Here is a 13,553-nt window from a genome sequence, read left to right as displayed (position 1 = left end):
ACATACTCATAGATATCAGTTCCTAAAATGTTCCAGATTTTCACATCTAGATCCAAGAACATGTCAGAGAAATGTTAGAATCTTGAAAAAGGCCCCAATTACAATGTTAAAGAATGCTAAAAAAATTATCCTGGATCACCTTCTAGATTCACACAAAAAATGTGTGAGTGTGTCCCTGTCGCATAGGATACACTCAAAACAATTATTATTGACTTAATGTATTTCAACAACATATTAAAGTTCCATGTAACTTTATTACATAGGGTCAATGTAAAGGTTCACATTAATGAAGTTTTTTCTATCACATTGAATTTAGGGTCAATAAATCAAATAACTTAAAGATAATTTCATTAAATAAATTGTGTTAACGTGTATATTTATGTAAAGGTTTAACATTATTTAATTAAACCTGATGATTCTCAAGTTATTTGATTTATTCACACTTACTCAACATGATAGAAAACGTATCTTTTACATTAAATTTATGTAGGAAAGCTACATGGAAATGTAATCTGTAATTGAAATATATATTTGCCAGATATTTTGGCCTATAAAATCTATTTATTTTACTTCAAGGTCACACCGTTAAGAAGAGTAAAGACCAACAGTGAAAAATCATCATGCAGATATTGGAACCACTTTTGGCGTCTGAAATTATAACTATAAATCAAAGGTGTAACTGTATCTATGATTATTTTTCTTTAATCTAATTATTTGTATTTTTGCACCTAGCTACATACAGAATACTATATGTATCATTTTATGATCTTTGAACAGTTTGAATAAGATAAGTAGTACTGCAGGAGGAGCTTTCTGTTGGATGGGTGAAGAATTCTACTAGACAGAAAGATTTCAAACAAGGGACAGACAGTAGACCTGATTTTAACTACAACACTATTTACTGAAAATACTGCAACATCTATACGCCGTACTGAGGCAGGAACATTTTACCAGAGACTCATGAAGACATATCTTTCCTCATCATGACACATGAAAGCTTATCAAAGAATCAGAGAGAAGTTTGCCTATGATTTGTTTTGTTCTTCAGGTCTGCAGTTGTACAACTAGAAGTAGGTTGGTTATTGTTACTTCACACGCTCAAAACAAATTTTGATCTCAGAAAACGAAAACCTTGAAATCAAAAAGCTCCAAACCTATGTCTCAATTTAGGCTTCAAATTAATTTAACTTAAAATCTGGATTTCTGTTAACTCATTCCAAATTAGGGAAATACTATTTTATTTTATTAACACAGTATGTTTATTTCTGTAAAATTACTCTCACAATACAAAAAAAGTTTACTGCTATAACTTATATAGCAAGATTTTACAAAGTACAAAATAAAATAAACCTCTCTGTACCAGCTAAATAACACTTCACACATTTCTCTCTTTGTAAAGAATCACAGATTCTGAGTTATTAATAACTCACGTCTTTAAATAAGAGATGAACATGATTTATTCATATAATTCAATATTTAATTTAGATGCTAATAATTAAAGTTTCCAAGGCCCAGCTATTTGTAATTGTTATTTAATCCAAAGAACATATGTTTTAACCGTAGAGAGACATAGTCATATATGCACTGTTCTTAAAGCTTTCAAAATGTAGTCTCCATGTTATAAATGTCCTAGTTCCTGTATGTGCTGATTTGAGTGATTATGAACATCTCTCCAACTATTTGACACAGAAAACGTTTCAAAGTGCTGTCTGTGTAATATTAACATTTCATTATTTTAGACATATGAGCAGACTGTTACCGTGTGAAGTGAAGGTCATCCCTGTCGAGGGAAATTCAAACTCCAATTCACACCCGTCATTTTCTCAAGTTGTGTCAATTCAAATGCATCTGACTCCCGAGAAGAGCTGGATGACGTGTGTCAGCGCAGATGAAAAAAGAAGCAGAGCAGAAAGGAGCAGCAAGAGGAGGAGGTGAAAATTTGTGGGGCTTTTGTCGTTTATACGGCCCCGTGAACCACAGGCGGAGGATGAGAGAAAACGAGAGTGACGGTGGGGATGGAGCAAAGTCCTGTGTGAAGTCAGAGCTGAGATGAGTCAGGGAGAGAATATTTCACCTGTGACTGAGGGAGGAGATGATGTATAACGCAACCTACATCAACAAGGTACCACACAACACGTCTGTGGCTGTGAGAAAGAAATACTTCTCACACAAAGGACTTCTCCCATAAGCAATAATCATGGAACACACACTCACACACACACAAACACACACACACACACACACACACACACACACACACACACATCGTGACACAGAACAGAGTCAGCCAAAGATTTCCATTCACATATAGTGAAATGTGACTCTGTAGATCATCATTAAGGAGAGGAGTCGAGTGCAGTTCACAAGCTGCACAGGAGCTTTATAGAATCATTATCCTTGTCAAGTTTTCTTTAGTTTTTTTTTAATTCACTGCATTCAAAATATTCATAAAATACACAAAGATCAATCTGGAGACAAACCAGAGACTCCCGAACTCAGTCTTCAAGTCTGCTTCAACGTCAGGCAGAGGTGTGAAAACTGACAAGTTTCAACAACTGATGGTCACTCTGGGCCCCATGACTCACGAGGTCACCAGGCCAATGCTGTGATATTTTGGTTAGAAGTTATTTTTGAAGTTAATGTTAGTTATGTTAAGCTCTTCACAGTCATTATTTGCATGCAACTAGCTACTATCTCTAACCTGGCACCAACACACACACACACATTTCTCCCCACACATCTCTCTGACCAGGGGAGATGGTTTATAGCCTTCATAGTGGCCAGCCAAAATTTTGAAAGCACACTTACTCACACAGACACACACACACACACACACACACACACACACACACACACACACACACACACACACACATACATATTTTTATAGTAAGTACACCTTCAGTAAATTGTGTTTTTATACTCCATTATCTTCCAAATTTTTGTTTTCATAAGTGGGAATTTGGCCAACCTCTACACTGTCAAGAACTCTATATCCTTCAACTTTGCTAACTATCTGTATGGTAATTTTGGTTATAGTTTAATTGTTAATAAGAGTTCCAAATTTGTAGGTAGTACTTTCATGAGACTTAATCAAAAAAATTTGCTATCCTTTGCTTTCCTCTGAAGGCTGGTGCCCCGAGGTAGCTTTACTCGATTAAAGTAATGATTTAATATAAATATTTTTTATATTAATATTTACACAAAAATGATAATCAAATTTATGGAATGCCAAAAGGCATACCATTCAATGGTGTCACATTTAATGTATCAATTGCACAACAGTTCATATATATATATATAAAGAGTAAAGATTTCAAAGGGATTTAATAAAAAACCACAGATGTGTATAGAAACTACTTGTGAAAATGTGAAATGTGAAAATTAGAATTTCCACTCTGGATATTTATCTGTCTTTGTGTAAGATTTGTAACCCTCACAAGAAAGAACTCTCTTTAAGGCCCACGTAGGTCATCAACATCTACCTCCATATCAGTTTCATTCAAATGTGACATAAAGTATACACAGAATCTGTCTCTCAAGGGCAGTAAAAAAAACATTAGTGTTGTAGGTGATGTGGATTGATCTGTGTGCTCTAGACTTCAGACCTTGAAACCATAACAGACTAAACTAAAATATGGACAATCAGAAAATTGTAGTGTAGGAAACCCTAATTGCTGTTTATAAGAAAAAGATAGAAAGAAAAACTCCCTTTAAACAGGAAGAAACCTTGAACTGAACCCTGTGCTATGGGGGCAGTGGTGGGGAGGAGAGCGATTCAAAGGCCGGCAGATTAGTTCATACACGGATCAGGATCAGGAATTTATCCATAACAGTCTGACGGGGGTGTATGCAGGTAGATCAGCTGGAAAAAAACTACAACAGCCTCCTGTAGATGATCTAGAGTCGGGGGGAGGAGGTGAGGAAAGGAGGCGATTTGAGTGGAAAGAGCTCTGTTGTTAAATGAGCATATACAGTATCTAGTTTTAGGTGGTGAGGAACAGTGTTTTCACAGGATTCAGCTATAAGACAGAGAACACAGACAGGTTTGTACATAGCATTATACACACAAGGAGAACAGGTGATGTGGCCCTGTCAGCAGTATCCATGCATTAGCATCATATGATACAAAGACAGAACGAGAGGTCGCTCTGTGGTGATGGTGTACTACACATGCACTGTTAACAGATACGTAACAGTGCAAGTACTGCATGTAATACAATGAAAAAGATATGGCCTCTTCATCATCTTCCTCATAGTCCACAGGAAGCAGTTCAGTGCATTGTGGGATAGAATACGCTTTGATATCAGTTCAGTCATTTTACAAACTACTTTAAGATATTATAATTAATAATGTAATTTTGTAACAATCAAATAAAAATGTAAATGTTGCACAAAGATATTTTGAACAGATCAGTGCTACAAACACAATCTACATAATTGTCAACATGTTGTTCAACACCAATGTTGTGAACCAGCTCAAATTCAAGACAAAATAAGGGAGACCAGTGCAATAATCAGGGGTGAAAGTAAATTACATGTATTTAACTAATACTAAGCTCTTCCTTAACTACTGAAGGAAATGGAAGTCAGTGCTTGAATGTGTGAAAGGCTTGCAAAGTGAAAAAAAGGGGGAAAAAGAGATGTATCTTAACATGTAATCAGTAAGTAGAGGAACATTTTCCGAGCCATTTTAATAATGTTGCATTTCCCGCCTCAACCTTCCCTGTCAAAGTACTCATGTACAGTATTCTACTGTAGAGCAGAGGCTCATGACTCACAAACATGTTGAAAAAGTCAACTTAGTCTAGTGTCACATCACTCTGCCCTTTACCTCTTCCTCCCTTCTCATCATCGTTTCTTACTTCCTCCTCCTCGCTCTGCCGCTTGCTTTGAAGGGAGGAAATCTGCACTTTTGCACAAGCAGCAGCAGCAGAAGATGGATGAAGTGATTCACTGAATGGAGCGAGAGAGAGAAGAGGGGAGGGGGAGTTACACCTCTGTTCTGTTTCCTCTCTAATCACTTTTTCTGTTGCTAGTGTCTGATCTGACTTGTGTCGCCTCTCGTTGTGTTGGCTGTCTTCTTCCACTTGTTGTTAGTTGGCACTGTCATGGATTTCAAGACTGTTGTGGCCATCTCGGCTCTTTTACTCATTACTGCTGGTAAGTGCACGTCATCTTTGGCACAGACTGAATATTCCAAGGCCTGAACTGACAGAAGCTAAGACAAAAAACTCAACAAAGTATGTTATACAAAGAAATGTATCTTGGTGCATTTGGTATGCAACGGATACATGAACCAGGGTGAGAAAATCATTTCAACAGCAACAACTTTCTGTTTCGGACCCATGTTGTCGGAAAGTCAAAATGTCTCCTCGCTGCTGCTAGCTTTGACCTTAAAAGTTAGTTTATCATAGCAGGACCGTCCGGTTGTTTGAGTCCTTTCTTTAGCTTTATCTTTAAACTGCATCTCAGTGAGTGTACAAACTGAACATGAGGAGGCTTCATGTTGTCCTGATGTTGTGTCTCTGTGGTGTTTGACGTACATTTACCTCAGACATGGTCTGCACTCAAGCTTTCATGCTAGCAGAACTAAGAGCAGACTTACTTTTTAAATGTTGCGAGTGAGGAGCGATTCAGGAAGGTTGTTCATATCATAAATATATAATTCCTCAGTAAATCTGAATCAAAGCAGATTACAGTTAACTGACTGACAGATACTACAATACTGAATCAGTTGTTGATAAGTTTAACAACTTTCCTTATGAGGTTTTGTTGTTGACTCTGAAACAGCAGCTAAGCAACACAGAACAGTAACTACTCACTGAAATTGTAAAATAATAATAATCAGTACGCTCTCTCATTTCTTTATTACCATTTCACTGAGTTCCCTCACAACAAATCAGAGACGTGTGGTTTCCAAACAAGAATAATAATATGTAGCTCATATACGCTAAAGGGCCCCTCCACATTATTTTGATGCATTAGTGATGCAAATGACATGAAAACAAATGTTATAAACATTTTTTTTATTATAACTCAAATTTAGTGATAACTGTGTGTGTAAAGGAGAGTTTACTGTCAAGTTACTGTAATGTGGCAAAAACAGCCTGGAGTCATCCAGGAGCAAAACAGATGAACCACTGAAGAGTGAGCGGAACATAGCGGCCCAAAACTCATAAATAATAAAACAAACACTATTACTACTGATATCAACCTTATTAATATATTTTAACCACTACTCATACATTTTTCTTGTATTCAAAATATGTATTGTTATTTAGTTATTTCCAAATTATACTGCTGTTATCAAGTGGTAACCTGTGCTACGTACTATTTGATATTATTAACATTATATAATATTATTATTATATCCTAGTAACATAATATCATATTTTTCTAATACTACTCTCAACTTGTTTTAATTACTGGTTAATAATAATAATAATAGTAATAATATAATAAGTAAGACTTACTTCTATAACATCTGACTTTTTACTCTATTGCTCTCATAGTTCATTTTATTTCTATAGCATGCAATATAATAAGAAGTATGGAAAGTAATATATAAATTTTTATATAATAAAATACATATCATGGAAATATGCTCTACCACTACTGTTAACAACTGAATTTCGCCTCTGCAAATCATTGATATATTTTTAATAATCATTTGTATTTGTAATTGTCTTGTTGTTGGCCACATCTGTTTTCTTTCACAACAATGAAATACATAAGGCAAGGCATAAGAAGTCAAATGTATCATACAGAGGCCATTCAATGTGCTTCCCTGAAAACAGATCAACTAGTTTTTAAGTTTCTTTGAGACACAATACACAATCCTCACTCTCCCTGCAGTTATCATATCCTAACTAATGCAATTTTTCTTTTTTTGTATGTTTAATAACTCACTGAAAACATTGTAATTTTATAAACAGCTCCCCTGTTTTCTTGTATTTGTTTACAGCCAGGATTGTCTAATATGGCGGTAACATACAGGTATATGGTCCAGCCGCCAATGTGGTCTCTGCGTATATAACTTATGTTTATGGTCTATTCTAGAGGAGATGAAAAAAAGCTCCTTTCCTCAACATTTCAAGAATTCGAGCAGCTCCTGTCATGGCTGCCACTGAAAGCTCCAGGTCATTGCACTCAGTCAGGAAAATTTGTTAGCAAAAATGTGTCCCGGGGCAGAGTGTGAGTGTCGGATGTCTACACCAGTAAGATCACATCAGCAGCTCTGCCATTAAAAAGCTGCATTACCTCCATTCGGCCCGGGTCTGAGTTGTATGTTAGACACAGTGAGGTGTGCATTGACAAATCCAATTCATTCTAGCACACCCTTCGGTTTGATGACTTTGTAACACACTGTCAAGTTTCCACAGATCAACAATCCTCTGTCACAGCATCTGTAAATCTCTGTGCAGTGGGTTCGAGTCTGGATCTGTTATTAGGGTCAAACCCACCTCCTATGTCAGATTCCTCATTTTTTGGTCCGGGAAACAAAGCTCCCACTAACACAGTGTTAGTAATACGAGCTGGGATGAGAGAAGTGATGCATTATATTACAGTATAAAGGTATTTCAATCTTTTTTTCAGGCAACAAATCTTTTTTTCACTTTAAATGGCTAATGAGACAGTGAGAGATTAAATCCAGGCTGATGAATGATTGAAGCGGCTGATGGAAATCAAACTCTACAGCAGTGGACAGGGAGTTTTTTAATTTTATTAGAAAACAATGTTATGTCTTTGATACGTCTGAGATCACGTATCATCAGTGCTTGGCCTGATGATGCTTTTTTGTGTATGAGCCACAATTGCAAATAGATTGGCAAAGGGTGATATGTCTGATGCTTTGTGATCGTTCCAGTATAATTTCTGCAGCTGTGTGAGGGACGTGACAAGGGTTTAATCAACTACACAAAAACGTTGAGACTTTCCACAAATTGCCGTGGGCGCTTCACTCATCGCGTAGAACAGCGATGTTGAGCTCCGGGTCACAGGGTTACACTGCAAAGTTTCACTCTGTTGGCAGTGTTTCAAAATTAAAATATTTGATTGAGGGCTAAATATTTAAGTTATTGAGGTTGGAACAGGCTTTAATATAAATGAACACCATCACCAGAACTGCATCAGCATGAACAGAGGCTCGGCTGCGCTCGTCCCACATCGACACCAAACTAAAATCATTGTCTGGTGCCAGGAAATTCAAACAGGCGCAAACAACCAATTTGGACAATTGCATAAAAACTGTATGTGACCTATTGTGCCTGCAGGAAAATAAAGTCTGGTGTCTTCATATTTAAATACTATAATATTGTCAAAACAATACAAATCAATCTTACTTTGTATAGTGTTATAGGGCACATTGTGCTGCTTGATTTTATTCTTCTTAGTTTTGGTGTATCTTACTGATAATGCTGATGAACATTTACAGTTTTGCTGAACGGATGTAAAGTATCTTTGTGCATCTCCACTCTCTGGGAGCACCTTTCCTGCTTTGAACAGTACAATTATATTAAAGATATGTACAACTGAAGTCTCTTCAACCCAAAACTGAACTTATATCGCTTATGTCAAGTTTAACAAAATCATCATTTTTGCTGGTTTGAAGAACAGATAGAGATCGACAGAATAGTCTTGACATATTAAAAGAGTCATTACCTGTAGGCTAAGGTCACACTAGGTTACAGAAAACAGGCTTGGTTTGTATATGCGTATAGTTTATATTTTAACCTCTCTTTAACTGCTACAGCACATTCAGTGCATTGAGATATAGATCAAGCATGTGAGCAGAGTAATTTATTTGAACAGACAGACATTGATAAACAACCTCATTGGAGGCAGTAAAAGCAAACAATCTGTTTTTAATGGACTTTTTAACAGAACTTATAAAGCCTTGCTTCGCCAAAAAAAACAAAAAACATTTTCATATTGCCCACAGTTGTATCTGGCCATGCAGATAGTTTCACTTTTGTATGCATAGACTTTGAAATCAATGTTGCTGAAACTTGTTCCGCCAACCCAACACAGCGGCGCTGAATAGAAAGCGGTTTGTGGTGTGAAGAGCATCAGAACGTGTCATTTGAAAAAAGTGACAGAGCTCTGACTCTTCTTGATGGGATCTGCTTAATAAACAGTATAATATGAGAAATTATCATGATCACATATGAGAACATTTACAGGGTTCCAGCTGAATAAAGAGTGATTGGATCAGAAAATTAGATAATGTAAGTTGAACTATGAATTAATATATAAAACAGATGAATACTTCACTGGTTTTCAATAGAAAGACCTGGATTACAATGTAACATTATGGGTTCAGTACAAGTATACTGGATGTGTTTTTCTCTTCTTATCTTACACAGCAGAAGGAACTAAATCAAATTTACTTATTTGACATTAGAGCAGTGGGTTGTTACTGACATGATTCTCGTTCTACCTATCAAAGATATTTAATCTGTCACACTGTGCAGCTAAGACTTACCCTGTTTGAGTTCTGTATTATGTATGATTATTGGATAATTTGTATGTAATTGTCAAGAGCTCTGTTATTTATGCCTCACACAATTAATATACAATTAAACTTAGAATAAAGACAATAAAGTTTAAGTAAAACCAATAATGAGGGATTTTGCTTTAAAAACGTCCTGTAGTCATAATAATAATAATAATAATAAACCCCCTTAGGACGTTATAACAGAACTGAAAAATATCTTACAGCACTGACTGTCTAAATTAAATTAAATTGAATAAAATAAAATAAAATAATATAAAATTAAATAAAATTAAATAAAATTAAATTAAATAAAATTAAATAAAATAAAATTTTATTATGTGGTTGACCAGAGTTAATTTACCATACCTCTATAAATATTTCAAATAAATCCAATTAAATAAAAATACCATGAAGTAGTAAAATGTAATGATAGTAATATGTAATAATAGACAGTAGACATTGTTAAGTGTTGGCCGTCTTGTAGAAGTAAAGAGGGACTGAACAGCTGCAGTGGAGTCTGCAGGACTCTGAGCGGGAGGCTGGTCCAGAGAGGAGGGCCGAAACTGAAAAGGCCAGATGTTTTACATCAATGTGTTCCAGAACGTTACTGCTCTGACTTGTTTTGAACCAGTGTGTTTGTGTGTGTCTCCTTCTAACTAACTGATGTCTGTCTCACAGAATTACAAACAGCGGTATTTGGGCAAAGCACCAATTCCCACCCCAAAGGGAACTCCAGTGACAGAGTCAACCTGTTCAGTGCTGCTCCAGCCACCGATGCTGCCCCCATCTCCGACCAAAGAAGCTCTTCACCTGTCCTCTTCTTCCTCACTGTTAACTGGACAAGTAAATGTGAGGGACACCTGATCCTTCACCGTCCCTCCACTTCTTCACATGTCTGTCATGACAGTAATACAACTGTCAGGAGTCATTTGACAAACGTGTGTAAGAACAAGAAAGGTTGTAAAGAACCAATGCGCTGGAAGAAAGGCGTAGAAATGCCGAATGGTTATAGCGTCTCAGAGGATACAGAAGAGAGGAACAGCTGTGAGGCACTGACGGTCCAATGCAAAGGTTGGTCTACTGTGTGTGTGTGCGTGTTTGTGGAAGGGTGTGTTTTCTCCTCTGTAAATTTTTATTTTAAATTCTGATTGAAATCGGTAAAAAGAGCAAGGCTCTTATTATACACCAAGTGCTTTCCCTGTGAATAATAAAACTGTAATAGTACAGATAAGGCATGAATGGACTTCTTACTTAAGCACATGAGTTGCTATAAATGTTCACACACACACACACACAAACTTCATTTCTAACAGCTACACAGATACAAGATACAAATTACAAACAATATTAACACACACATACACACAAGTCTCACAACCTCTTCATTTGCCATTGTTTCAGATTTTTGAACTGTATATTGTCAAATTGAACATTTAACATTTAAAAAATCCTTGGACTGTTTCATGGCTTCCATCCTCCTCTCATAGCAGCCCTCAAACCAACTGATGACCGACTGCACAGTTAAACAACAAAGCTTGTGCATGACCTGTTTAGTTACACTGCTGTGTGTGTGTGTGTGTGTGCGTGTGTGTGTGTTTGTGTGTGTGTGTGTGTACGTGCGTGTCCAGCTGAGCCAGTTGAGGTCCAACCAGATGTTCAGGGGCAGCTGCAGGCCTACAAAGTGGTGACGGCTTTGCTCTGCTGTGTGCTGGTGGTCCTTTTACTGATCCGCTTCACCAGACCCACCGTCAAAGCCCTGCAGAAGCGATGTGAGTACAAACACACACACACACACACACACACACACACACACACACACACACACAACACACACACACACACACACACACACACACACACACACACACACACGCACACACACACATACACACACACAAACACACACACACACACACACACACACACACACAGTGCCTATATGTGCATCTGCACACATGTTTGTAGGCAATCTGTACTTATGGAGCTTGTCAGATTAAAGATTATGCCCAAGAAAGTCTGAAACCAAAGGATTCCACCAAACAGGGAGATTAGAATAGAATAGAATAGAATAATTAATTCATGGTGAACATGCTCCTTATGACCTTATGACTGCACATTATCACGGAGTGACTACAGGGTGAGGTGACTCTGTGTGATGCTATTAATTACAAAGCAGTGATAGCATTTGAGCTGTGTTTTCACCATCCATCTCTCACGGTATACGGCTGTAAACAGATACATACCTTCCTGTAATTTACTTTCAGATTCAGATTGATGGTAAGATTCAGGTGACCTACAAGCGAATACTGCTGCTGCTTTGCAGTTATGCCTCACCATAACAAAGCCCCATAGAGTCCACTACTACTGTCTGCAACTTTCAGGTACAAAGTATAACCTCTGTATTTGCTTGCATGTTCACTGGCCACTGTGTTGTTGGTTTTCAGTGTCAAACAGGTCGCAGACTCGCTGGGTCGGACCTACACAGAGTCACAGTGGTGAGTCACACACGCACACACACACACACACTTTAGTGGTGATTTCCACTATTGTATTCTAAGGTGTATCTTGGGTGAGGGTAATGGGGGGGTTACACACATACCAAACTAGGATTCAAACTGGGAACCGTCTTGCTGTCAGGTGTAAGTGCTAACCACTGCAACACCGTGGCCCTGTTTGAATCAAAGTCTGATGAATGGAGATATAAGTATTACAACCAAAGTTAACATGTTGTAGCCTGCTGTAGTTTGGTTAAACTCACTGCTGAATGGGGATGGTAAGTCAGTTAAATAAATTAAATTTAAATCGAATTTAGACCATTTAATGGTCTAATTTAATAGAAAATAATCAGGCCGTATTGAGATATGGACTGATACACTGTTGCTTTTGTTCTGAGACAGAAAAACAGCAGATGTATCATTTTAATTTTAACGCTTGTTGTTTGTCTCTGTCTCAGTGTCTCACCATCGAGGGAACAATTGTAACAAAGATGACGGAGAGAAGAGACTGTCCTACCCTGGTAACGCACACACACACACACACACACACACACACACACACATACGCATACTCATACACACACACACACACACACACACGCACGCATGCACGCACGCACACACAAACATACAAACACGTAAACACAGAGTCATATAACAAATCTGGCTGCTCTTTCTGTGTGATGTCAAATCAGCACTGGAGCGACTGGCAGTCAGCGACAGCAGAGAACCTTCATCCAACAGGAGCAGCGGCTACAACTTCTGATCGGCATCTTCCTCATCATCATCATCATCATCATCATCATCATCATCATCAGTATTTATCTCTGTGCAGGAACCTCAGCTCTGTTTGTTGAGGAGTTAGTTGCTAAGACATTTTCTAAGATATTTTAATAGAACCTTACAATATTTTGGAAAACTGTTATTTTCCATCACTATACACTGTATATTGGAGCTTCGTGTTATTATAGCCGCTGTACACAGTGACTGCACACAGCTACTGAGGTGAGCTGTAACTAAGAACTTTTTTTGAGTTGGATGTATTTTTCTCAGCAGTTTCCCCCTGCATCCTCTCTTTGTGCTGAGCTAGACACTCGCTGGAAAAACTGTGATAGCAGTGACAACAATGCAAGATTGAATGTTCCTCTATTCAGAAAAACATTGATAAAAAAGGCTTAAAGGATACAAACTCAGATACTGAACCATCAACACCTATTCGACTGATGTAACATAATGGAATCGGTGTTATTGTTTCTTTTGTTGTCTGTGATTTGAAATAAATACTGTAAACTTTAAAATTTTTAGTAGTGTTTAGTAGTAAGTTGTGTTTGACCCTATTTCTTGTGTTTGAAGTAGGTGAATGGAACATTTAGGAGAAGGCAGACAGACAGAGAGGAGGAGGAGGAGGAAGAGAGAGATGAAGGTGGTTACTTATTGCAGAGATGTGGTTTCCTCTGCCGTTGACAAACTTCCTGTTTGTGTTATTTCTGTCATAACCTGAATATCTTTCCCCTTCTCTCCTATTCTCCTCTTTCACTTACTTGCCGTCCTCTAATGTT

The 13,553-nt window shown here is 37.5% G+C and overlaps 1 protein-coding gene across 1 annotated transcript; it reads left to right on the top strand.

Moving 5' to 3' along the window:
• Positions 1 to 4,834: 4,834 nt before the first annotated feature.
• LOC128430769 (uncharacterized) lies at positions 4,835 to 13,292 on the top strand. Its single transcript, XM_053416819.1, has 6 exons — positions 4,835 to 5,163; positions 10,178 to 10,570; positions 11,128 to 11,268; positions 11,944 to 11,994; positions 12,453 to 12,515; positions 12,690 to 13,292. The coding sequence occupies exons 1-6, from the start codon at positions 5,112 to 5,114 to the stop codon at positions 12,758 to 12,760; spliced, it is 771 nt and encodes a 256-aa protein (XP_053272794.1). The 5' UTR covers positions 4,835 to 5,111; the 3' UTR covers positions 12,761 to 13,292.
• The last annotated feature ends 261 nt before the right edge of the window (positions 13,293 to 13,553 follow it).

This window comes from Pleuronectes platessa, chromosome 3 (genome assembly GCF_947347685.1).
Source record: "Pleuronectes platessa chromosome 3, fPlePla1.1, whole genome shotgun sequence".
Taxonomy (NCBI): domain Eukaryota; kingdom Metazoa; phylum Chordata; class Actinopteri; order Pleuronectiformes; family Pleuronectidae; genus Pleuronectes; species Pleuronectes platessa.
The sequence above is the reverse complement of the archived record's forward strand: the minus strand, read 5'-3'. Positions and strand labels throughout refer to the sequence as shown.

Coding starts and splice junctions, on each gene's coding strand:
- LOC128430769 (XM_053416819.1), top strand. CDS start 5,112: ATGGATTTCAAGACTGTTGTGGCCATCTCGGCTCTTTTACTCATTACT. Junction 5,164..10,177: donor TCTTTTACTCATTACTGCTG/GTAAGTGCACGT, acceptor TCTGTCTCACAG/AATTACAAACAGCGGTATTT. Junction 12,516..12,689: donor GAAGAGACTGTCCTACCCTG/GTAACGCACACA, acceptor ATGTCAAATCAG/CACTGGAGCGACTGGCAGTC.